General features: G+C 41.7%; 1 protein-coding gene across 6 annotated transcripts in view; it reads left to right on the top strand.

Moving 5' to 3' along the window:
* LAMA3 (laminin subunit alpha 3) overlaps positions 1 to 25,004 on the top strand; it is a 253,384-nt gene that overhangs the window by 204,327 nt on the left and 24,053 nt on the right. For all 6 annotated transcript variants that reach the window (XM_042239547.2, XM_060405225.1, XM_042239549.2 and 3 more), the window contains 16 exons: positions 301 to 417; positions 1,672 to 1,826; positions 2,071 to 2,212; positions 3,025 to 3,127; positions 5,487 to 5,603; positions 5,689 to 5,868; positions 6,652 to 6,794; positions 9,722 to 9,892; positions 11,539 to 11,690; positions 11,850 to 12,012; positions 12,439 to 12,572; positions 13,292 to 13,436; positions 16,563 to 16,682; positions 17,327 to 17,460; positions 24,255 to 24,372; positions 24,723 to 24,863. In XM_042239547.2, coding sequence (XP_042095481.1) covers positions 301 to 417; positions 1,672 to 1,826; positions 2,071 to 2,212; positions 3,025 to 3,127; positions 5,487 to 5,603; positions 5,689 to 5,868; positions 6,652 to 6,794; positions 9,722 to 9,892; positions 11,539 to 11,690; positions 11,850 to 12,012; positions 12,439 to 12,572; positions 13,292 to 13,436; positions 16,563 to 16,682; positions 17,327 to 17,460; positions 24,255 to 24,372; positions 24,723 to 24,863 — 2,235 coding nt within the window. The remainder of the gene's footprint in view (positions 1 to 300; positions 418 to 1,671; positions 1,827 to 2,070; positions 2,213 to 3,024; positions 3,128 to 5,486; positions 5,604 to 5,688; positions 5,869 to 6,651; positions 6,795 to 9,721; positions 9,893 to 11,538; positions 11,691 to 11,849; positions 12,013 to 12,438; positions 12,573 to 13,291; positions 13,437 to 16,562; positions 16,683 to 17,326; positions 17,461 to 24,254; positions 24,373 to 24,722; positions 24,864 to 25,004) is intronic.

The following is a 25,004-nucleotide window of genomic DNA, read 5'->3' as shown; positions in this document are numbered from 1 at the left end:
TTCAACTCCCTCTTCCTGATCCACTAACCAGAGCTTAATTATGCATCCAGCTCATTGGCCTGGTTGGCCCTAGTGTAGAAACCTCCTCCAATGTGACAGCAGTTATTTTGTTGGCGTGGAGCTTGCAGGAATCTATGACAACACCTCCACACGACAAATTGAACTGATGATGTCTCATGACTTAGGAGTTTCCTAAATGATCTTTAAGTTCAATGAAATTCCCTCTATGCTGTTGTCCAATAAATATGCCTGTGCCTTCTGACAATATATTATGCAGCTCACAGATCTTTTTCTCTGCAGAGACAAGTTAAGGAAATGAATTCCCTCCAGACTGACTTCACCAAGCGTCTAGCCACAGCAGATTCTTCCTTAATGCAAACTAATAATGTCCTGCAGTTGATGAAGAAAAGCCATGAGGTAGAGGCAAAACTTGTTTTCTAGAAACTCACAAAGCATTTGAATTGCATTTCGAGGAGCTCATGAGATAGGCTAAACATTTTTCCCTCAAATATATGTCTTTATATGGCAGAAAATATACCGAAATGTTAACAGCAGTTGTCCCTTAGGGGAGGGGTGAATGATGTATCTTCTTTTTTTTTCTCCCAAACTTTAAGCTTTTTATTTTGCATTGGGGTACAGCTGATTAAGAATGCTGTAGTAGATTCAGGTGAACAACTAAGGGACTCAGCTATACATACACATGTATCCATTCTCCCCCCACCCACCTCCCATCCAGGCTGGCAGGTAACATTGAGCAGAGTTCCATGTCTTTGTTGGTTATCCATTTTAAGTATAGCAGTGTGTACATGACCTTCCCAAAGTCCCTAAGTATCCTTTCCCCCCAGCAACCATACGTTTGTATTATATCTATTTGCCTATCTATCTACCTAATTTGCCTGAAATAAGTGAATGTTACTTTTGTAATAAAAACAAATTCTGCTAGTATTTTTTAAACATCATTTTCACCAGTGAGATGAATAAGGTCTGAGGAGCTAATAGAAAACAAAAAAGTGACTCCAGTTGATGACACTGTATTGTATAACTGAAATTAGCTACAAAAATATAATTTAAATCTTCTCACCTTCACCCCCTCAAAGAAGGTAAGGGGATAAAATATGAGATAATTGATGTGTTAACTTGGTGCGGGGGATCCTTTCACAGGGAATACATATATCCAATCATCACTTTGTACACTTCAAATATCTTACAGTTTTATGTCACTTATACCTTCTTGAAGCTGAAAAGCAGTTAAAATAAATCAGGCATACATTAATTAACAGAAGACATTTAGGACTGGTAAAAGATTGGCAATATTTCTCAGAAGCCCGCTGGGCATTTTGAAAATATCTTTTATGATTGCTGTTTCTAAATCAGAAAAAGTGTTTAGGTTTAGTACAGTGATACAGTAAGGATAATAATGTGCTTTTATAAAATTTATCAAAGTGGGTACCCACCATATGGAAAATGCTCAAAATGGTGGTGAAAATTGGGAGAATATTCACAGTGCCACTGTGTGAAGTAGCCAGGGAGTAATTGGTGTGGTGAATGGGCTCGGGAAACAATTTCTCACTGTTGCTTCCTAAAAACCTCATTTATGACAGAGTTCAAGAAAATGGTATATCCGTGCTTTGCTTAAATTGACACGATCTCTTTTTCACTTGGAAAATCCAGGAATATGAAAAATCAGCTGTCACTTTAAATGAAGTAAGACATGAACTAAGTGACAAAGTGAGAGAACTTTCCAGATCGGCCAGCAGAGCATCTCTGGTGGAGGAGGCAGAGAGGCACTCGCAGTCCCTACAGGAGCTGGCCAAGCAGCTGGAGGAGTGAGTAGGCCACCTGGGGGTCCGACCGCAGGGGCTGCTGGAGCCTGATAGGAAGTACGGACCAGGGTTGGGGGCGGCACCCAGGGCCCAGGTCCGAACCCAACTGATTCCCAGCTGCATCTTTGGAGCAGAGCCTCGGAGCCCACAGCCCCGAATCTCCATCGGCCAAATGAATGGGGAGGTAAGGGGGCTTGGCTGCAGGCAGAGGCCACTGCTGGAGCCCTCCTCCTGTACCGTCTTCCAGGATCAAGAGGAACGCCAGTGGGGATGAGCTGGTGCGCTGTGCTGTGGACGCTGCCACTGCCTATGAGAACATCCTCAACGCCATCAAAGCAGCCGAGGATGCAGCCGACAAGGCCACCACTGCGTCTGAGGCTGCTCTCCAGGTGGGCACCTGCTGTGATACCTTCTCTCAACACACTCTGGAGATGACTCACTTTTCTGTTTTCTTTCTGTGTGCACAGGAAATAGAAAAACAAAGCTTATTTTAGATTAGAATTTGTTATCTAGAATAGACTTGAACTTGCTCTAATATGTCATTTCTGTATTTACTTGACTTTTGGATAAACATAGCCCAGTATTCAAAATCATTTGTAAAACTAGATAATAATCACCCTGATTATTGAAAGTATTATACCCTGATTCTTACCAGGTATGCTTTTAAGCTGTGTGATCAGGTATCAACATTTACCAAAGAAGAGATTTTTGTACACAATTTGAGAACCATTTATTTCCTGTCATTTGTTGTTCACCTGGGCATGTCTGTGGATCCTATGGGATCTGAAATGCATTATATAATAGGCCTATATCTAAAAATAAAGAACAAATTATTAACTATGAGAGAATTAGTGAACAGACTTCTTGGAAGGTTGAAGATTTTTAATCTCCCAAAGCTTAAAAGCCTAAAAGTAATTCAGCTCTGTCCTCTAGTATTGCAGAGGGCATTGTATAAGTGACAGTGAGAAAATGAGAAGGTGTCACATAATTTATGTCAACAGTGATGGGTCCACCTCCCCAAGCCACAAGTGTCTACCGAAAGCCCTAACTGTAGCTTTTAAGGAACAGTCTTTTTAAACCTCTGCCTTACCTTCTAGCCTCATTTTTTAAAGATTAAAGATAAGGGCTAGGATGAAAACTCTTACCCTGTATTTCCTAATGTATGTATCACATTTAAGACTGATAAATGCTTTGCTTTCAGACAGTAATAAAGGAAGATCTTCCAAGAAAAGCAAAAACTCTGAGTTCCAACAGTGATAAACTGTTAAACGAAGCCAAGATAACACAGCAGAAGCTCCAGCAAGGTATGGAAGGGGTGGCTGTTGGGGGCTGGGATAGTCAAGGGCTTGGAAACAATCTATGAGACCAGGAGCAAATGCGCTTCTTGAATCTCAGTGTCCTTGTAGGTGGTGCTTTGTAAATACATTGATTTGATGTTTCTACCCTTCCCAGCTGGCGCTAGTGGTAAAGAATCCGCCTGCCCATGCAGGAGATGCAAGAGATACAGGTTCGATCCATGGATTGGGAAGATCCGCTAGAGAAGGAAATGGCAACTCACTGCAGTGTTCTTGCCTGGAAAATCCCATGGACAGAGGAGCCTGGTGGGCTACAATCCATGTGGTCACAAAGAGTCAGACACAACTTTGCAACTGACTACACCAGCCAATATTCTAACATAAACCAAATTAGTTAGAATCTCATGAATCTAAATAAATCTCGAGACTGATAGGCTTGTTTGGGTCTGGCCTTGGATTTGGGAGAGAGGATTCTTCATTTAATCCCATATGCCCATAGTGTTGGGGACCCACGTAGCTTTGAGGTGCGTACAGTGCTGCTGTCTTATTTAAGGCCCAGATACGTAGCTTCAAGTCATTAGAGCAACTGCTTCAAAATTTCTTAAGCCCTAATATCTTAGTAAGTAAAAGCACCAAAAATCACTACCGCTGTGATATGTAAGGATTTTAAAATTTTTGCCTTTGAATTTTTCCCCCCTTTTAATTTGATTTTTTAAAACATCAGACCGTCTCAATCTCACCAAATTCCTGTGTTCAGAAAATGCTGTCCCTTGATTTTTCTCTGGTCTCCTGTGGTCATTCATAGGTGAGCAGCTATCTTAGTTCATAGCTCTCATTCACCTTCTTAATCCTTCCAAAGTAATTAGATAGCCTCTACCGGTAAATAAATACATTTATTTTATCATTTTCATTTTTAAAAATTAAAATGAAAAATAAATATGAAAACATGAAAAAGAAAATACAAAAAAATATGTAGTCTGCCTAGCACATTTCAAAAATTAAAATTTCCTGGTATGACCCCTGTTCTCTTTACAAAATATGAGCTAAAAGGTGAAGATCTGTGTTTTTTAAAGGATTAGGATGTTAACTACATTGTTATTTAAACCAGTCCTGGAATCACAGTTTAAGCTGTGTGTAATCAACTGTGTGTATCACATTAAAGCATTCACTGGTCGTTTTCCATGACCCCCAAGGGGCAATATTATCAGCTAGAAATGCCTATGAGCTTTGTTCCTTTCACTGAATATGTCCTTGATTGTGTCAGTTTGGAAATAAATGGGAATGGTGCCTGCTTTGTGTGCATGTGTGTTTGCTTCAGTGGGGCCTCTCAACAGCATTGCTGTACTTGTCTTTTAGAAAGGTCTTTTATCTGTTTATGGCTGGGCTGGGTCTTTGTGGTTGCTCAGGCTTTCTCTAGTCCTGGAGAGCAGGGCACTACTCTGTAGTTGCAGTGTGCAGGCTTATTGCAGTGGCTTCTCTTCCTGGCGAGCATGGGCTCCCAGGCACTCGGGCTTTAGGAGTTGTGGGACATGCTCTCAGTAGTTGTGGCTCCCAAGCTCTGGAGCACAGGCTCAGCAGTTGTTCCTTGGCATGTGGGATCTTCCTAGATCAGGAATCAAACCTCTGTTTCTTGCTTTGAGAGGTGGACTCTTTACCACTGAGCCACCAGGAAAGCCCAATATTTCTTTACTCTTGACCAAAGGGGCATCCCTTATACATCATTCATTCATTAATTTATTCAAACATTCACTTGTTCCATAAATATGTACTAATATTTTACCCCAAAGAGTATTTTATCCCAAAGAGTGCCTGGACACAGCAGTGAATAAGATAGACACATCCCTTTCCTTGGGTGTCCCTTGTATCTCAGTTGGTAAAGAATCTACAATGCAGGAGACCGGTTTCGATTCCTGAGTCTGGAAGATCCCCTGGAGAAGGAAACAGAAACCCACTCTAGTATTCTTGCCTGGAGAATCCCATGGGCAGAGGAGCCTGGCGTGCTACGGTCCATGAGGTCGCAAGAGTCTGACATGACTTAGCGACTAGACCACCACCACCATCCCTTTCCTTTACTAAGCAGAGAGTTTTGCCCTGAGCAGAGTGGAAGTTAAGTCTTCCCTTACGTTGGTAGGCCTTTCCCTTTCTTCGTGTGCATTTCCAAGGAGCCTGGTACCACAGGCTCTGTATGCTCCTGGCCTCTATAATGGAGGACCTGGGGGGTCTAGGAGTAAGCAGTGAGCATCGTGGGGATGACCCCTAAGATGCAGGTCTGCTCAATGCTGTGCAGACCCTGACTACTCCAGAGGCCACCAGTATCCATGGAGGATCAGGATCTTTAGGGTAGCTACCTCTTCCTACTTTATTTCAGAAATCAGCCCAGCTCTCAACAACCTGCAGCAAACACTGAAAACTATGACAGTTCAGAAAGGCCTGATAGACACCAATCTCACCAGCATCCGAGGTGATCTTCATGGAATACAGAGAGGTCAGCCGCTCCCTAACCCACTGGACTTGGCTTCTTTTGTCAAACATTTTAGAGACTTACACCTCCCTGTTTGTATGTGCCTTAGATGACATCGATGGCATAATCAATAGTGCAAAGAGCCTGGTCAGAAACGCCAATGACATCACAAATGAGGTTCTAGATGGGCTCAACCCCATTCAGACAGATGTGGAAAGAATTAAGGATACCTATAGGAGCACCCAGAGCGAAGACTTCAACAAGGCTCTCAGTGATGCGGATAATTCAGGTAGCAGGTGTTCTCTGGCAAGATGTATTATCCATTTTCTCCATCATTATGTGCTTTGGTCCGTTGTAATTTTTCCCCAGTAAAATCTGATCTTAGAAATTAAAATATTAAGAAACAACTTCACATGATCCATTCAAAGAATATGGCTATTCTGTTAGTTAAAAGGACCAAGTAGGACTTTAGAGGAGCCAAGGTGATTGGCAGTGGAAAGAATCAGAACATGTGAAATTCCTTAAAAATTTTTATTGACTTTAATAATTTTGCCTGTGTCACACATGATTAGAAAAAAAACCTGTACACTTTGATAAAAATTCATGAAATATTGCTGTTGGTTTTCCCTTTAATAGAGTGGAGATGTAGTCCCTGAATCATGACCACTTGGATTATGATTGATATTAAAGATCAAAAAAGATTTATTTTATAATTTATTAATTTTTAATTGAAGGTTAATTACAATGTTATGTTGGTTTCTGCCATATATCAACGTGGATCAACCATAGGTATACATATATCCCCTCCCCCTTGAAAGATTACTTTTTATAGTGTCAAGAAAGATGATATGATATCCAGAATAAAATCTATGATGTATTTACATATTATACATAGAAATGTGTGTAACATATATTTCTATAACAGAAAAAAAGTATTACCTGATTCTGAGTCATCCTATCCAATGTGTGGGACCCAAACATACCCTTGACAAATACAATCCACAAGAACATCTCTATTTAACCTTTTCTCAACTCACAATGATAAATTTCTGTTTTGTAATCTCACCAACAGTGAAGAAATTAACTAACAAACTGCCTGATCTTTTGAGTAAAATTGAAAGTATCAACCAACAGCTGTTGCCACTGGGCAACATCTCTGACAACGTGGACCGCATACGGGAACTAATTCAGCAGGCCAGAGATGCCGCAAATAAGGTGGGTGTGTCCCCTCATTGCCAGGCACCAAGGCTCATTCTTTGATAACTTACTCTATTCATTAAGAAGTGAAAGAGATCCAGGTACTCAAGAATCAGTTGTCTTTCTTGCCCAAATTCTTTGGGTGCTCCCCATGTGAAAGTTCATTTCCTCCCATCACCTTTCAGAAGTTCACATCATCTTCATCCCTTAAATGACCTGGTATGCCGGGAACAGTGGTTTCCTTTCCACTGGCTTATGCAGGCAGGAAGCAGGGTTCTCCTCCAGGCTCTAGGCAGTAAAGTGTTACTGCAAGTTCAAGTAAGGGTTCCTTGATCAGAATGTGCAGATATGATACTGCACAAGCCCTATCTTCTCACAGTAACTTGGGAATTGTAGAATCCACTTTTAGTGAGGATGGAGGAGTGGTTCCTACCCACATGGACAGTGTTCTGAATATGAGATTATAGCAGTTTTCCTTCATTGGGAAGTTCCATCAACCTTTCTTCTAATTTTAATCTGACATTATTTACTTGAATTTCTGATACTTCTCTCCCAATTTGTTTTATCCTAAAATAATGTAAATGAAATATTTTTTATTTTTCAGCCAACTCCCTATGAGATATTTGGAGATTAGAGGGATGGAAGCCAAGTCAGAATATCATTGCCTTTGAGGCACCATGGTTGATTTCTAGGCTTATATTCCTTACTTTGAGCCTCAAAATCTGCCTTTTCTTTTAAGAAAGAGAACTTCCAACATAAAACCTTTAGCAGAGAAGCAAAGACCCTAAGGCACACTTTGGCAGAAACCACCCTCTTTGTACCCATACACGTCTTATAAAAAGCAAATGGAAAAGAGTGTGCTTCTAGCTTTGGCCTCTTTATGTTCTTCCACTAATTTAATGAACAAAATATGAACTGTATAGATAGCACAGAGGTTTAGCGCTGATAACCAAGGCAGACTGCCTTGCTCCTTTGTTTTTTAGTATTTATTTATTTATTTGACTGCATCAGGTCTTAGTTGCTGCACGTAGGATCTTCACTGCAGCATGGGTTTCTCTCTATTTGTAGCATGTGAGCTTGGTTGCTCTGGGGCGTGTGGGCTCTTAAGTTCTCCAACCAGGGATTGAAGCTGCGTCCCCTGCATTGGAAGGTGGATTCTTAACTACTGAACCACCAGGGAAGTCCCCAGACTGCCTTGTTTTGATCCCTGTTCTGTCACATACAAAGCTAAGACTAGTGTCAGTTCATAGATAGATAACATTTCACAAAAATATTAAAGCACATGTGAGAAGCTATGTGGGAATCCAGATCCAGGGTGGTGGTGACCTCTGAGAAGGGAGAGCCAGCTAGGACTAGGGAGGGCTATATAATGGGCTTCAGTTGTGACGATAATGTTAAATTCCCTAAGATGGTCGTGCGTATGCAGGTATATTCTCTATTTTTGTGTGTTCATGAAATGTTTTCTTAACTAAAAATTTTTTTAAATGAGAAAGAGCTTTCCAAGTGACAAAAAAACAGAAGGGCATGCCACAGACTCAGGATGTGTGGAGTGTACGAAGGGCAGAGGGCAAGTAGAAGAGACAGGTGTAAAATGAGCCTTGAGTGTTGTGGGGGAGCTCTGTCCCCATGGGCACCTTGGAGTGACTACAGCTCAGGCATCACTAGGCACCCCTGCCTGATACCTGCATAGGTAGGGTCCTCCGTAAATACATGCTTGGGAGATAAAATGTAGAGGTGGTGTAAGTATCATTCCTAGAGTTATTCTTTAGATAGTTAGGGAATATTTATTTTCTGTGTTTTAATGCAGAGCTACCCAAGGGGATCCACAGACCAGACCTAGTCAGACGTTTGTTACTGCTCCATTATATATAAGTACAAAATTGAGAGTAAAGGCTTAGAAGCTTTCAGTAACTTGAATTGCTTCAGTATCTCAGAATGGGATCAATAGGCTTGTATTTTGCACACTTTCTTCATTTCATTTTTCTAGTATTTAAGTTTTCATATATTTTACGAAAGTATTGGTCCGGGGCAGATAACAGGGGGAAAAAAATGGTCCTTTACCGTGAATTTAAGAAGCACGTTCTAGAGAGCCTCAGCGTACTTATTTTTAAGGACTGAGCACCTATAATAAATGCAACCAGAACATGTAACATGTTGATAAGAAATGATTCCTTAAAGAGTTAATTCTTTAAAAAATATTTTGATGTATTGTACATCGACTGTATCACACTGAGTGCTTCCATACAGGTTAGCTCATCTGCACAAAAACCTTCTGGGGTTGGAATAATAGTAATTATTATTAATGTTACATATTAATAGGGCCATAATACATAGTAACAGGGTTAATTTAATACTAATATTATAACCCTATTACTAATCATATATATAATTAGAGTTTATATTATAATATATAATATTATTACTAATAGGATCATGACATTATATTAATCCTGTTAATATGTATTTTAACCCTATATATATAATTCTCTATATTACAATTATATATTATATAATATCATATATTACATATTATATGTCATCTTTATCACATTTTATATTATATGTAAAACCTCATTATTATAATACATTAATATATTATGATGATGGTGGGGGTATTGTTATGACATTAATATGGCTAATATTATATTAAAATTATAACCATAATAATGATGGTAATAATTTACTATACAGATTATTGTTGCTGGCACAGACAACAAAGTATACTTCCCAAAGACCCTTGGCTCGTGGGCAGGAAGAACAGGAGGGCTTTACGCTGCTACTCCTGGAGCGGCTGCCTGAGTGTAGACTCCAGGCCTAGGGGGCAGCTATATACCTTCACTCCCTATCCTAGCCACTTGGGAGCAGCTACAGTCACAAGCCTCCACCCCGAGCACCCCACCTTTCTCCCCTGGACCAGCTAACACCGTGGATCTGGTCCCTCTCAGGTTGCCGTCCCCATGAGATTCAACGGTAGATCTGGAGTTGAAGTCCGGCTGCCAAATGACCTGGAAGACTTGAAAGGATACACATCTCTTTCTTTGTTTCTCCAAAGACCTGAATCAACAGAAACTGGTGGGACTGAGAATATGTTTGTGATGTACCTCGGAAATAAAGATGTAAGTATTGCTCTGACATTTCCCTGGTTTTTAAAACAGAATATGGCTTTTGAGGTGCGTGACACAGCCATGTCACTGCCATTGGCATGGCAGGAGGAGATTCCACTGCCTCTGATGGCTCCATGGGAGATCTCTCATCAATTTAAAGTTGCTTTTGGAGGCGGGGATCTAGAAGCTGTGCTAGATGGGCCCAGCATGTGAGCCCATGTGTGTGTACACCTGAGCACATCCATACCTGAGGCTGAAGATCAGCACCCTCCCCTCTCAACCATGCAGCAGTATCAAGGCTTTCTGGAGATCAGAGCAGCTCTTCCTCACTGCTCTAGACTCTGTCCTCTTCTCAGGGCACCCAGCCGCAGACCCTCCCATGTCTCTGGGGTGGGGACCCTCTGTGAACGGGGTCTGGAGAGAAATTAAGCCTCTCCTGCCTCATTAGTGAGAAATCCAGTTGCTTCATTGTTATAATTCCAAATTCTTTAAACCGCCACTGTTATAGATATTTTAAGCAGTTTATTTTAGCTTTTAATTCCTCCTCTTAAAATATATCTCTTCCACGTAAGTGTCAGAGGAACAGGTAATTAATGACTAGGTTATTTATACATGAATGGAAAAGAAATGGGCATCCCAGCTGACTCAGTGGTAAAGAATCTGCCTACCAGAGGAGGAGATGCAAGAGATGTGGGTTTGATCCCTGGGTCAGGAAGATCCGCTGGAGAAGGAAATGGCAACCCACGCCAGTATTCTTCCCTGGGAGATCCCTCAGACAGAGGAGCCTCGCAGACTACAGCCCCTGGGATCACAAAGAGTTGGTCACAACTGAGAGAATGAACACGCGCATGGAAAAGAAATGCCTGAAGTATGGTTCTTAAAAATTCTGGGCAGTTAGGAAATTGTTGGCCATCACTAGTGGACATTGTATTTAAGGATTCCTGAAATCAGCACTGTTGTTGGTTCCTTGTTCGTGCTTCAAGGATTGGGGATTTATTTCTAACTTTCTTCTGACTCTGCTTTGTATTTATGGCAGAATGTACATGACTTTATTCCTTCAACAAACTTAGACCATATATCTACTATGTGCCACATCCTGTATTTGTGTAAACAAAAATTTGTTTCTTGAATGTACTTAATGTGTACTTAAAACAGGTTAAAATAGTAAATTTCACGTTATGAATATTTTACTACAGTTTTCAAAAATTTGTTTTTACCTTAAGGTGCTCACGTTCTAACAGGGAAGAAAGATCTATACATAGCTGACATGATAACATAGAGCGAACAAGCATGCCCAGAGTATTGAGGGGACCTTGTACGGCATAGGAAGAGCATAAATGGCTTATCTTCCTTCCCAGAATGAAATTGAATGGCAACCTGAGTCCGTATCTGGCTCATCTTTATGTCAGGTGCTTGGCAAATACTTGCAGACTGAGCAAATGGAGGAGTGGATAAATGAATGCCCTCCTGATAACATGAACAAAGAGAGCCCAGACGTTAATCAACTGTGCTGTCTGTATTATTTTATACCAGAATGTACCTCATTCATTCTGTCTGCCCAGGGCTGACTAAATGAAAGCTGTTAGCTATTTGAAATGCGCCCTCTGGGGATGGTGAGTTCGGAGAATACAGTATGTGAGATGCTTTGGTGTCTCCAGGCTTCCAGGGACTACATCGGCATGGCTGTTGTAGACGGCCAGCTCACATGCGTCTACAACCTGGGAGAGGATGAGGCTGAACTCCAGGTGGACCAGACCTTGACCCAGAGCAAAACTCAGGAGGCAGTGATGGACCGGGTGAAATTCCAGAGGTACGACTCCGATTGATTACAGCTCTTTGGTAATCTGACCTACGGTCACCAGACTTTAATTTTGTATTGCTGAACCCCCTTTTAGTACTTTAGCTTTGATTTCTTTCATCTCCTCATAAATCTTTTATAACTTTTTTGTCTGACTTATTTTTTAAACAGAATTTATCAGTTTGCAAGGCTTAATTACACCCTAAAAGCCACCTCCAGTAAGCCAGAAACACATCAATTCCATGACATGGATAGTGGGAATAGCAACACACTCCTCAATTTGGATCCTGAAAATGCCGTGTTCTATGTTGGAGGTTACCCATCTGATTTTAGAGTAAGTTCGAGTGTTATTTCACGGAATGGAAATATTTAAAATTTAATTTGGCATAATGTTTTAATCTGTTATATATAAAATGGATTTAATGATATATTCTTAAAGCATCTATAGTGATAATTACTAAACATATTGAATTATTTTATATGCAGTGATCTAGGCATAAGTGTATAATTTAAATAAGCATCATTATCATTCCTATTTCACAGATGACAAAATTGAAACAGAGAGGTTGAATAACTTGCCCAAGATCAGACAGCTAGAAAACAGCAAAGCCAGGGCATCTGTCTTCAGGGTCTGCATGCTCACCCCTATGCTATATTGATGGTTAAAAGCGATAGAGTTAAACTGTTTCTTGGCCAACCTGATCATTGTCCTTTGTTCAACTAGTGAAAACTTTTTTGTTGTTGTTGTTTTTTCTTTCAGCCTCCTAGTAGACTGAGATTCCCTCCATACAAAGGTTGTATTGAATTAGATGACCTCAATGAAAATGTTCTGAGCTTGTACAACTTCAAAAAGACTTTCAATCTCAACACAACAGAAGTGGAGCCTTGTAGAAGGTAAATAAAACCTAGAAGCTGATGTCTCTCTGTGATTTTGCAGTCATATAGCATAAAAAGCATATGTAATTTATACTTAAGAAATATAAATAAGGAAAAGTCTTTTCCTTATTCATATAAAATATTAGATGGACAGAATTTTCTTGATTTTGAAAAAAGTTTTCAGTTTTTGGTGCCTTCTACCACAAAATATTCAACATTAGATGGTGCCTGATTTAGGGCACAAACTATTTATTTACTGTAAATTTTTTAAAAAGTGAAATAGTAGTCCATAAAGAACACCATGACTTTGGGATATGAACCTATTTGAAAGTTGCTGTCTTGAGCTTCTGACCTACCCCAAAGTTTAAAAGATTGGGAAGATTCTAATATGAGACAGACTGAGTATTTATTACTCAGAATAAAATTATATTTCATTATATATTATTTCTTACATTGTAAGACCTTCAGCTGCTGGGTCATGTCTTCCTAAGCAGATGTTTGCAATAGGGTCTCCTGAAGAGCATCTCTGTTGAGGTAGAGTTTGATCATTGTGGAGTGTAAGAGCAGATCCAGGAGATACAGTGGACTGTTTTAACATTTAATTTAAAGATGTTTCTTCTTTAACAAAACATGACAACTTGATTGCACAGGCTTTGCTCACGTTTTCATCAATAAGCATAGTTTCCTGGCAGTCTTTTGCTGCTGTGTTCTCACTTAACGATGATTGGTGTTGACAGGAGAAAAGAAGAATCAGACAAAAATTATTTTGAAGGTACAGGCTATGCTCGAGTTCCAACTCAACCAAACGCCCCCTTCCCCACCTTTGGACAGACGATTCAGACCACTGTGGACAGAGGTTTGCTGTTTTTTGCAGAAAACCAGGTAACCTATGACAAGCATCCAGATGTTACCAAATATGTCCATTCATTTGAACAATTTTGGGGTAATTGTTATTATAAACAAATTATAAACAATTTGTTATTATAAACAAACAATGTACCTGGAAAACAATGTGCAAATTTTAGCTGCATCCTTTCCCTTGGCCCTACTCTGTTGGATTGGCCAAAAAAGTTCATTTCCATAACATTTTATGGAAAAAACTCAAACTTTTTGGCCAACCCAACACTTTCTTTGGCTGTGCAAGTGTGTGTTTTGGTAAGGCAAGTCATCCAGAATTTAAGAAGATGCCACCAAAATGTGGGAGAAATTGCCGCTTACCCATTCTATTTGTGTTGTCAGTTTTGTTCTTTGAAAACTACTGTTTGCCTAATAATCTTTGCTTATTCTGCCTAAAAAAAATGTTAAGTCTTCCTGGGGTCTCTGAAAGCTAAGCTGTTCGACCTCCTGCTGTTTGCTTCTTGGTCTGACTCTTTTCAGGCCATAAGAAATTTCATCTCTATCTGCCCGACCCTTGACTTTCCAAGACATGGAGGCTTCTGTTTTCGAGCAGCTGAGGTTCCTGGAGACCATTCTGACATCTCCTAGTTTAGAAAAGGCCAAAAGTGACACTCTGTGAGTGATCGTCAGCACCATCTGCTGGTAGATAGGCCTAGACTTAACCTCTCTAGACAATGAGCTCTTCTTGAAGTTTCTGCTTAGGACATGTCATTGTTCAGTCCCTCAGTCATGTCTGATTCTTTGTGACCCCATGGACTGTAACACACCAGGCTTCCCTGTCCTTCACTGTCTCCCAGAGTTTGCTCAAACTCATGTCCATTGAGTCAGAGATACCATGCAGCCATCTCATCCTGTTACCCGCTTCTCCTTCTGCCCTAAATCTTTGAGTCAGCTCTTTGTATCAGGTAACCAAAGTATTGGAGTTTCAGCTTTAGCATCAGTCCTTCTCATGAATATTCAGGGTTGATTTCCGTTAGGATGGACTGGTTGGATCTCCTTGCAGTCCAAGGGACTCTCAAGAGTCTTCTCCAGCACCACAGTTTGAAAGCATCAGTTCTTCAGTACTCAGCCTTCTTTATGGTCCAAGTCTCACATCCATACGTAACTACAGGAAAAACCATAGCTTTGACTATATAGACCTTTGTCAGCAAAGTGATGTCTCTGCTTTTTAATAAGCTGTCTAGGTTTGTCATAATAGCTTTTCTTCCAAGGAGCAAGTGTCTTTTAATATCATGGTTGCAGTCACCATCCATTGTGATTTTGGAGCCCAAGAAAATAAAATCTGCCACTGTCTTCATTTTTTCCCCATCTGCTTGCCATGAAGTGATGGGACTGGATGTCATGATCTTAGTTTTTTGAGTGTTGAGTTGTAAACCAGCCTTTTCACTCTCTTCTTTCACCTTCATCAAGAGGCTTGGAGAAATGTGGACCAGTCCATGAGATTTTCAGTTTGAGAATGCAGGATTGATATGGAGCTTGAGATTTTACCAGACACTTGCCTACAGGGTGGGTACACAGGCCTGGTCCCCCTCTCCTCTCTTGGGGTTGTTCTGGACTCCTAGGGAGAGTCCAAGGCTGAACCAGTTCTGATGGTTGGGGGGCATCCTGACCTTACTGAAGAATGCAGAGAGCTGAGAAGTCACACGGCATCTTCAGGGCAAGGCAGTTGTTTTCCGCAACAAGGTCTTCTTTGTACTAGGTTTGGCCAAATATTTTGTAAAATGCTACAGAAAAACCTAAATGAACTTTTTGGGCAACCCAATACATTTTGAAGTTCTTGGAGACTAAGAACCAGAAATACTATTTATATTAGAAGAAATCTTATGAAATGCCATTAGTAACCAGATAAAAGGAGCTTTCCTGGTGGCTCAGTTGATAAAGAATCCGCCTGCAATATGGGAGACCTGGGTTCAGTCCCTGGGTTGGGAAGATCCCCTGGAGAAGGGAAAGGCTACCCACTCCAGTATTCTGGCCTGAAGAATTCCATGGACTGTTTAGTCCATGGGGGTCACAAAGAGTTGGACATAACCGAACAACTTTCATTTTCACTTTTTCACTTTCAATCAGATAAGAGAAAATGATCCCCAGTGCTGCTGTTAAGTAGGATGAGTTGATGTTATTCTGTTCTTTATGAGTGTGATGAACCCTCACTGACTTCCAAGAGCAAGGCTTAGGATCGAGAGAAAGACTGACTTTCCTTTTAGGTAAGGACTCTTGTTGGGCTTCCCAGGTGGCACCTCTGGTAAAGAAACAAAAACAAAAATAGCCCACCTGCCAATGCAGGAGATGGAAGAGACATGGGTTTGGTCCCCGGGTTGGGAAGGCACTGGAGGAGGGCGTGGCAACCCACTCCAGTATTCCTGCCTGGAGAATCTCCCAGACAGAGGAGCCTGCCGGGCTACAGTTCATGAGCTTGGAAAGAGTCAGACACGACTTAGTGATTAAATAGCAACAACAAAGCAACCGTTAAATGGAAGATAGAGGAGATAATAGGAATACATCAGAAAACAGAGGGAGGGAAGTGGGGTTTGAAGAAGACCCTACCTCTCCAAAATGTGCGTGCATGCTAAGTCGTTTCAGTCATGTCTGATTCTTTGCAACCCCATGGACTGTAGCCCACCAGGCTCCTCTGACCATGGAATTCACCAGGCAAGAATGCTGGAGTGGGTTTCCATTTCCACCTCTCGGGGATCTTCCTGACCCAGGCATTGATTGAACCCACATCTCTTACATCTCTTGCATTGGCAGGTGGGTTCTTTACCACTAGCACCACCTGGGAAACCCCTCCAAAAGGTAGCAATCATGTTTTCCAATGATACTTGTGATCTGTATCTTTCAGTTGCCAGTTTTACATGCTGGTTATAGGTTGGTATAAAACAAAATCAGGACAGTAGTGAGCATTTATTGTTTCCTTCCTGTGTGCCAGTTACTGTATAGATTGTTTAACATGATTGACAGGATGTAGCTGTCATCCCCATCCCAGGAGTTGAGTATTAAGCACTGTTTTTCCTCTGAACTAAGAAGGCAGCTGAAGCTGAAAGCAGGCTGGAGTTTGAATGCATGTGGCTCTTCCTGAGAATTCTCCTAATCTACATTGTCCCCCTGCTGTAGGATCATTTCATATCTCTGGATGTAGAAGATGGCCGACTCATGGTGCGGTACAAACTGAATTCAGAGCCGCCTAAAGAAAAAGGAATCAGAGACATCATAAACGACGGGAAGGATCATTTGGTACATCCTTTGAATCTGTTTATCTGAATCATTACATGTTTTTAGTCCTTTAAGTTAGTGCACAGAATGCTTTTCTATTAGATGAACTTATTAACTGAGAGACATATCCTTTTAAAATCGGAACATTTTGCATGAACTATATAACATCCATATGGTATAGATAAAACATGATTAATTTCATGGATATATGTATATGTATGGCTGAGTCCCTTTGCTATTCATCTGAAATTGTCACTATATTGTTAATCAGATATACCCCAGTACAAAATAAAAAGTTAAAATAATATTTTAACATTTAAAAAATGATTAATTTCAAATGCAAACATTTCAGGAATTCCTGGTGGTCCAGTAGTTAGGCACCAAGCTTTTACTACTAAGTGTGCAGGTTCAGTTTTTGGTCAGAGAGCTAAGGTCCTTCAAACTGTGTGGTCCAGCCAAAACAGACAAACAAATGCAAACATCTCTATTTAAATGTTTATTATTATAATTTTATGCAGATGTGCTACTATGCTCAGAACCCTTGTATTAATATATATACCATGTATCTAAATGAATCTGAAGGAAGGCAAAAACATAATAGCTCTGAACCATCATGAATAGAATTACTTTATTTCTCATTGCTGGCTGATTGATCTCTATTTTAGATTCAGATCAAAATTGGAAAAGTCCAACAACGTATGTGGATAAATGTGGATATTCAAAGTGTTAAAATTGAAGATGATATATTTGATTTCAGCACATACTATCTGGGGGGAATTCCCATTTCCATCAGGGAAAGGTAAGATGATCTTTTTTTAAAGAAGCGGGTCACCTCTCTTAATAGTTATGATTGCTACTGATAAATCTGCCTTGTTTAATTCCAGCAAAGACCAAGGAATTACTTTTCTGTATTAATAGTGTTAGCCAACAGAGTACAGCAGGCTGTTAATACTGGGTAAGAGGCCTGGCTGTCTGAAAGCTGTGGGGGTTAGGGGTCGGGGTAGCTGGGAGATGAGGGAACAGTGAGCCACTTCCATTGTCCTTCCTGGGAGGAGAAAAACCACTTGAGTAGATTTGGTGTTGACAACACTGCCATCAAAAATAGGGGCTATATCCTGGGGTCCTTGTGGACTTCCTCGGTGGCTCAGAATCTGCCTGCAATGTAGGAGACCCAAGTTTTATCCCTAGGTCGGTCAGGTCCCCAGGAGAAGAGAACGCTACCCATGTCAGTATTCTTGCCTAGAGAATTCCCTGGACAGGGGAGCCTGACGGGTTACAGTCCATGGGCTCACAGAGTGTCAGACATGACTAAGCAACTAACACTTTCACTTTCACTTGGGGGTCCTGGTTGGTACAGAGGAGAGCACAGGCGGCCCTGGGCACAGAAGGCTGGGCCACTGAAGTGTCTCCTAGGACACTGGCACATTTGTATTACCTGCCCCCTTATGTGTGTGTTATTGGGGAGGGACTAGAGGCATGACTGTCTCGGATGAATGGATACACAAATGAATTAAATTAACTTGAATGGAAGTAAAGTTTAATATGAATGAGAAAAACAAACATCACTCTGAGGATACACTTAAAAATAACTTTCACATTTTGTTCGTTTGTTTACATCCTTCCAAATGGCTGACAGTGATGTGTGGAGAGAAGATTCCTTGGAAGGGTTACTACAGCCTCATGACTAAGCTAAGAGAGCTCCCAAAATGTTTGGTGATGATTGCTTTCATATGAGATCTGAGGCTGGGTAACTCTTTTCCTAATTTATCCGTCATTTGGAAGGAGCACTAGATGTGATTTATGAAGTGTTGTGCCGAGGTGGTCTTCTCAGATCCTTATACATTTGAACAGCTGTCCAGCCTCAATAAGGAGACACTGATCTTTGTCTTCAAGTTGTCTGGGGACTTCCCTGGAGGTCCAGTGATTGATACTTAGCCTTCCAATACAGAAGATGCAGGTTTAATACCTGGTTAGGGAGCTAAGATCTTATGTGCCTCCTGACCACAAACCCAAAATATAAAAAAGAAGCAATATTGTCGCAGATTCAATAAAGACTTTTAAAAATTGGTCTACATCAAAAAGATCATAAAAATAAAAGCTGTCAGGGTTGCCCCCAAAGACAGAGATGCAGATGAGAAAATTCATCACTTTAATAGAGTTTGGGAGTGAATGTCTTTCCTCTCTAGGTTCTTTGAACTAGAAGGGACCTTGTGGATCATGGCATGTAGCCTCTTAATTTTAATGTAGAAATTAAGAGCCAAAGAGATAATATTAATATTTAATATAATCAGTACTAAATAGCAGTTCAACCTTGAATAGCTAGTTATGAATGGCCAGTAAACTTGGTTTTATTCAATTAAATGTAATAAAATAGAGTAACCTAAGGCAGCACCATTCACACATTGGAGGCTGTCATTTGTTTGCTCATTGCACAAGCACTCTTTGGGTTTCTAATGCCATTAGTGTGGTCAGTTCTGGGATGATGATGAACAGGGAAGAGTCTCAAGTATAGCAGAAGGGAGACAGTAGAATAAGGCCAGTGCTATCAGATGGGAAGCTCAGGGTGATGGGGACCCAGTAAAGGAATCTATCTACCCATTTAGGGTATCAGGAAAGTGGTCTCTGACTAGATCTGAAAGAACCTGACATATGAAGGGCAACGTATATAGAGATAAGAACCAAAGTGTGAACTCTCAAGAGGACACTATGAGGCAGGCCCTTGTGGCTGGTGTGGGAAGCAGGGGCCAGACCACAGAGGATCTTGAGAGTCACAGTAAGGACCAATGGGGACTTCTGCAGAGAAAGGACACGATCAGACTTGGGTTTTCAGTAGCTTGCTGTAGTGCAGGGTGCAGATTGGATTAAGAGGGAAAAGGCAGAGGCAGATGGTGAGGTTAACAGGTGAGAGGCAGGTGGTCTGAGCTGACCATGGAAACGACAGTGCCGACGAGGAAGAAAGAGTGGATTCTTGTTATGTTTAGGGCAGCAGATGGGCAATGCTGAAAGGCTGCTTGGGTTTGAAGAATAACAAAGAAAAGCTCTCAAGAAGGACTTTGATCTAGCGCTTGGACAGATGGCCAGCACCAGCAGAGAAATGGGGTGGTGAGCTCAGTCTGAGACAGGCTTAGTCCCAGGAGACAGCAGGTGGAGATGCCTGGAAAGGACTAGACGGAAGGCCTTGACCTCTAGAGAGATGTCGAGCCTGGAGAAAGGGTGAATGAAGCTTGAGAACAGGTGGCTACTGAGGTTATGGGGGCAAGTGGGCTCTCCCAGAGCCAAGAGGGATTCTTAGAGGTGTTTGCCTCTGTGTGGTGACAGCAGAAAGTCCACAGAGGGTGTCGGCCAAGCAAGGTTTACTAGGAAAAAGTAATGGGTGAGGATCCAAAGAAATGGCTCTAGTTTGGGCTTAGCCATCAATGAGTAGGGTCACCTTGGATTAAGTCAACACTCAACCTTTCTTTGCCTTTTTATTTCTGTCCATTAAAGAAATACATATATGGATATTGTGGTAAAGAATTTGCCTGCCAATGTAGGAGACACAAGAGATTTGGCTTCAGTCCCTGGGTTGGGAAGATCCCCTGGAGAAGGCAATGACAACCCACTCCAGTATTCTTGCCTGGAGAATCCCATGGACCGAGGGGCCTGGCAGGCTACAGCCCATATGGTTGCGAAGAGTCAGACATGACTGAGTGTGCACTTGTGTGCACATGCACGCACACACACACATGTAGATAGACACATAGGATTTTCCTAGGCATCTGTTTTAGCGTCTTCCAAACAGGGACTGCTTCGTTTTTCTGGGTAAGTTTATACTTTCAAACTTCAAGGACATGGAACATGCAGGAGACAGAGGCTGGTCAAAAGATTTCGCTGAGCTTTTCCTCTCTCTCAACTAAAATGCTTAACAGTATTCAGCTGTTTCTGGCCCTGCTTCATCCCTCTGGTGCTGTCCTTGATGGTTCAGAGTCCTGAGACCCCCTTCTGACGTGGGTCACTGGGGAGAAATCCTCAGTGACCCACAGCTGAGTCTGTAGGGGCAACCAGCAGTTCTTTCAAAGGAGGGAGGTGCCCTGAGCCCTGGCAGGGGAGTAATGGAGACAGGCAATGCTTGAGCCTAATGTGGAGAGAAGCAAGCCTCGCGTTACCTCTATGTACAGGAGCGTAGGCAAGAGACTTTGTGAGCATGGTGTTTTCTCTCTCTCCCTGTAGCGTACCTCCTGGGACTGGGGACCCAGATCTTGGAGTGACTTGTGTAGGATTAGAGTCAGAAGCCAAGCCACAGTCTGTTAATCCCATCTGCTCCCCATGAGAAGAGCAGATCACCCCTGATGATGCTAGAGAGATGCACTGCCATCCCTGATAGTGCCTCAGACCAACGAAAAACACTTCCTGAGGAGTTATGTACATCATTGCATCACAGAGTATGATAATATCACATCACAATGAAACGAACTCCAAAACTATACACGGGGCAAGGATCTACTGAGCATTTCTTAATACCCAGCACTGAGTTCAGGATTTGATTTTGCTTTTCCTGCTCTCTGAGATCTGCCCATAGTAGGCTGGACCCGGCTGAGCTTGTGTGAACAGCTTGGTCCATGGTGTGTACACATACCCCAGCATATGCACCTATTCTTATGGCAGCCTACACCCCTCCTCAGCCACGTTCCTCTAGCAGGTGTGCTCAGACCTGAATTCTGGAGCGAATGTGGAACTCTAGGCCCTCAGATGAGCCAGAGTAACAAGAACATCCCAAAGAATAGTGGAAATGAATCTTTCATTTTAACATCTCTGCTGTAGGTAACTGTTCTGTAGGAAAGAGTCAGGATCATTCCAGTGCTGAGGGTGCACACCTGTGTAAGCATAAAGAGCAAGGGCTTCAGGTCACACTGAGCCCCGGAACCCCAAGGCTGCCACCTTCCTTCTGCATGACCTTGTGGGAGTCACTTAACCTTCCCAAGTCTCCTTGTACATCTGATGTGGGCACAGTGATGCACTAGCTCTTAAGAGGGTTCGTGGGGTTCAGAGTAAAGGATTTAGCACAGTGCCTGGCACATGCTGAGTGCCCAGTAATGTCAGGTGAGAAAATATCTCCCTTGTGGCGAAACATAGGGGGAAGGGGGTAGTTAGGGAGTTTGGGATGGCCAGGCCCATGCTATATTTAAAATGGGTAACCAACAAGGATCTACTGTAGAGCACAGGGAACTCTGCTCAATGTTGTGCGGCAGCCTGGATGAGAGGGGAGTTTAGGGGAGGATGGATACATGCAAATGTATGGCTGAGTTCTTTCTCTGTCCACCTGAAACTATTGCAACATTGTTAATTGGCTATACTCCAATATAAATAAAAATGTAACAATTAAATGATAGTAAATCTTTTTTTTTTAAAGAAAATATTTCCTTCAAAAGGTTATTGTGAGGATCAGATGATAGTTGTTGTTCAGCAGCTCAGTTGTGTCTGACTCTTTGCAACCCCATGGACTGCCCCACACCAGGCTTCCCTATCCTTCACCATCTGCTGGAGTTTGCTCAAACTCATGTCCATTGAGTCAATGATGCCATCCAGCCATCTCATCCTCTGTCAACCCCTTCCCCTCCTGCCTTCAATCTTTCCCAGTATCAGGGTCTTTTCCAATGAGTCGGCTCTTCACATCAGGTGGCCAAAATATTGGAGCTTCAGCTTGCACAAAACAGGTGTTCCTTGTCTGTCAGCTACCTTCCTTTCCCCTTTTTCTGCCACCTTATTCTTCCTTCAACCTATGCTTTACGGAAGAAAGGAATCAGGAGATGTGGACGAGTTTAAAACATGTTGAAACCCAAGAGAGAATGGATCAAAATATTAAATTAATGAGTTAATAAATATTAACATATGGACAAATAGACAAGCCCCAGGAATGGATATGAATTTTCCTCCTCTCCTGAGGCAAGAAGCCAGTTTTATAAAATCATCAAGCTTGTGCTGCAATGCCCATGAGGATTTGTTTCTTCCCTTTAATGAAATTTAATTTTATGCATATGACATGTAGCTCAGCTGTTTATAATGAATTGCATAAAAATGAAGGCAGACATCTTTCCATTTAGAAGAGTGTGCTGCTTTAGGGATTAGTAATGAAGTCAGCTTTGTGTTTATCTTAGTGCATCATTTGCTTAAGAAACACAAATATTTGCCCGGACTTCAGTCATTTCACGTATGTTAGTGTTTTTGTGTGACATCTGCTCCAGATAGATCCAAAAGTCAAATCAAAGGGGAAATGCCAAGGCAGCCACGTAGGAAGAGCTGCTTTATCAGTTGCTTTTTTATAGGGGCTTCCCTGGTTGAGAGTCCACGCTTCCAGTGCAGGGGGTAAATGGGTTTGATCCCTGGTCAGGGAGCTAATATCCCACGTGCTGTGCAGCCCAACCAAAAAAAAAAAGAAATTGCTTTGTTATAGTGATACACTGATATGATGGGGATAGTTACAACTCTGCCATCTCACCCTGAGTTCTTGCTCTGCACTGGGCACCATTGGAGTACGTTACCCAGAATATCTCATTTAAACTCTGGGCTTGGAAGCGGATTACCACTTTCCTGTGGTATAAATGAGAAGACAGAAGCATAGAGAAGACACCCAGGACAGAACTTGAACTCACACAGCCTGCCTCCAGAGCCCAAAGCTCCAGAGCAGCTTCTCTCAGAAGCACCTCCTGAGTGCCCAGGACCAAGTGCCTAGGTTCTGAGCACCTCCTGGACGTGAACTTGTTTAATCCTCACGGTGACCTCTTGCCCAGCCTGCACATTTAGGGGGTGGTGGATACAGCATGAGTCTGGATAGTGCTTTCCATTGTTCCAGCTTGGCATTGATTAAATATACCAACCTACAGTTTTCCTAATGGACTAGGACCAAAAAGTAGTAATTTATTTCCTTGGCGTTTACAGTGGCTGACTTAAAACTGGACAGGAAAAAAAGATTAAGAAGTTTTCTAGAGTATTTCTGGCTCTAATAAATTACTTATTAGTTATTCAAAGGGTTAGTCGCTCAGTCGTGTCTGACTCTTTGCAACCCCATGGACTGTAGCCCACCAGGCTCCTCTGTCCATGGGATTTCCCAGTTAAGAATACTGGAGTGGGTTGCCATTCCCTTCTTCAGGGGACCTTCCCAATCTCCCACATTGCAGACAGATTCTTTACCACCTAAGCCACCAGGGAATTTAATATATATTTATATGATGTTTCTAGTATATACATTTATTAATATGCTTTTAAGTCATGATGCATTAGCATGACTCCAGGAGAGGATGGGGGGAGCAGTTTCAGATGTTGTACATTTTCTATATGTCTATACTTTTGGGGGACACCAGCCATTCTTCTGTCAACATTATTGTGTTCATTTTTAATACTGAGAATGCAGATCACACAGGATGGAAATATCTAATAGATTTTCCCGGTATCACAAAATTAGTAGCAGTCTAGAAATCCAATGAGAAGAGAGAACCATAAAACACGTACTTGTTCATGGGTGAGAAGCTGTAGGGAATGAGTGCCATGTTTCAGCTGCAGTTCCCCATGAAGCCTGCTTTTGGTCTATCTCTTCTTTTTCTTGCATCCCCAAATCAGGTTTAACATTTCTACACCTGCTTTCCGAGGCTGCATGAAGAACCTGAAGAAGACCACTGGCGTTGTCAGATTGAATGATACAGTGGGAGTAACAAAAAAGTGCTCAGAAGACTGGAAGGTAAGTGAAGAGTTCAGAACCTTGCAAAGCAGTGGTCCCCAGCTAACCCATGTTTGGCTTTCGTTAACACACCAACTTTTGACGTATTCTGATATGATGAACTGGCTCATTTATTACACTCTCCCTCTACTTGCAAAACCTCTTCAGGCTTGTATATTAAATTTGTAAGAAGGTAGAAATACCAGCTCTACACACAAAAACATTGAGATGGTTGGCAAATTATCATGCAGAAAAAGCAAACTGTTTTTTCCCATGGGTCAGTTCAAGTGAAGTGACCTAGGTTAAGATACTATTATTTCAGCCATGGCATGATTACAGGGCCAGTAATTTATTCCATGTTTGCATTTCAGCTCGTGCGATCTGCCTCATTCTCCAGGGGAGGACAGTTGAGTTTCACAAATTTGGACTTCCCATCATCCAGCCACTTCCAAGCCTCCTTCGGATTTCAGACCTTTCAACCCAGTGGCATCTTATTAAGTCATCAGACAGGGGTATGAAATATTGCATGAATGTTGAACAAGATTTAAGCCTGACTCAAGGTTTGATGTCAAAAACAATAGAGGGGTTTTGAAGGTAAATCCGTCAGGTGTTTTTGTCTAGCATCACACAATAGATGTTTTTGTGGATTTCAA

This window comes from Ovis aries, chromosome 23 (genome assembly GCF_016772045.2).
Source record: "Ovis aries strain OAR_USU_Benz2616 breed Rambouillet chromosome 23, ARS-UI_Ramb_v3.0, whole genome shotgun sequence".
Lineage (NCBI taxonomy): Eukaryota > Metazoa > Chordata > Mammalia > Artiodactyla > Bovidae > Ovis > Ovis aries.
The sequence above is the reverse complement of the archived record's forward strand: the minus strand, read 5'-3'. Positions and strand labels throughout refer to the sequence as shown.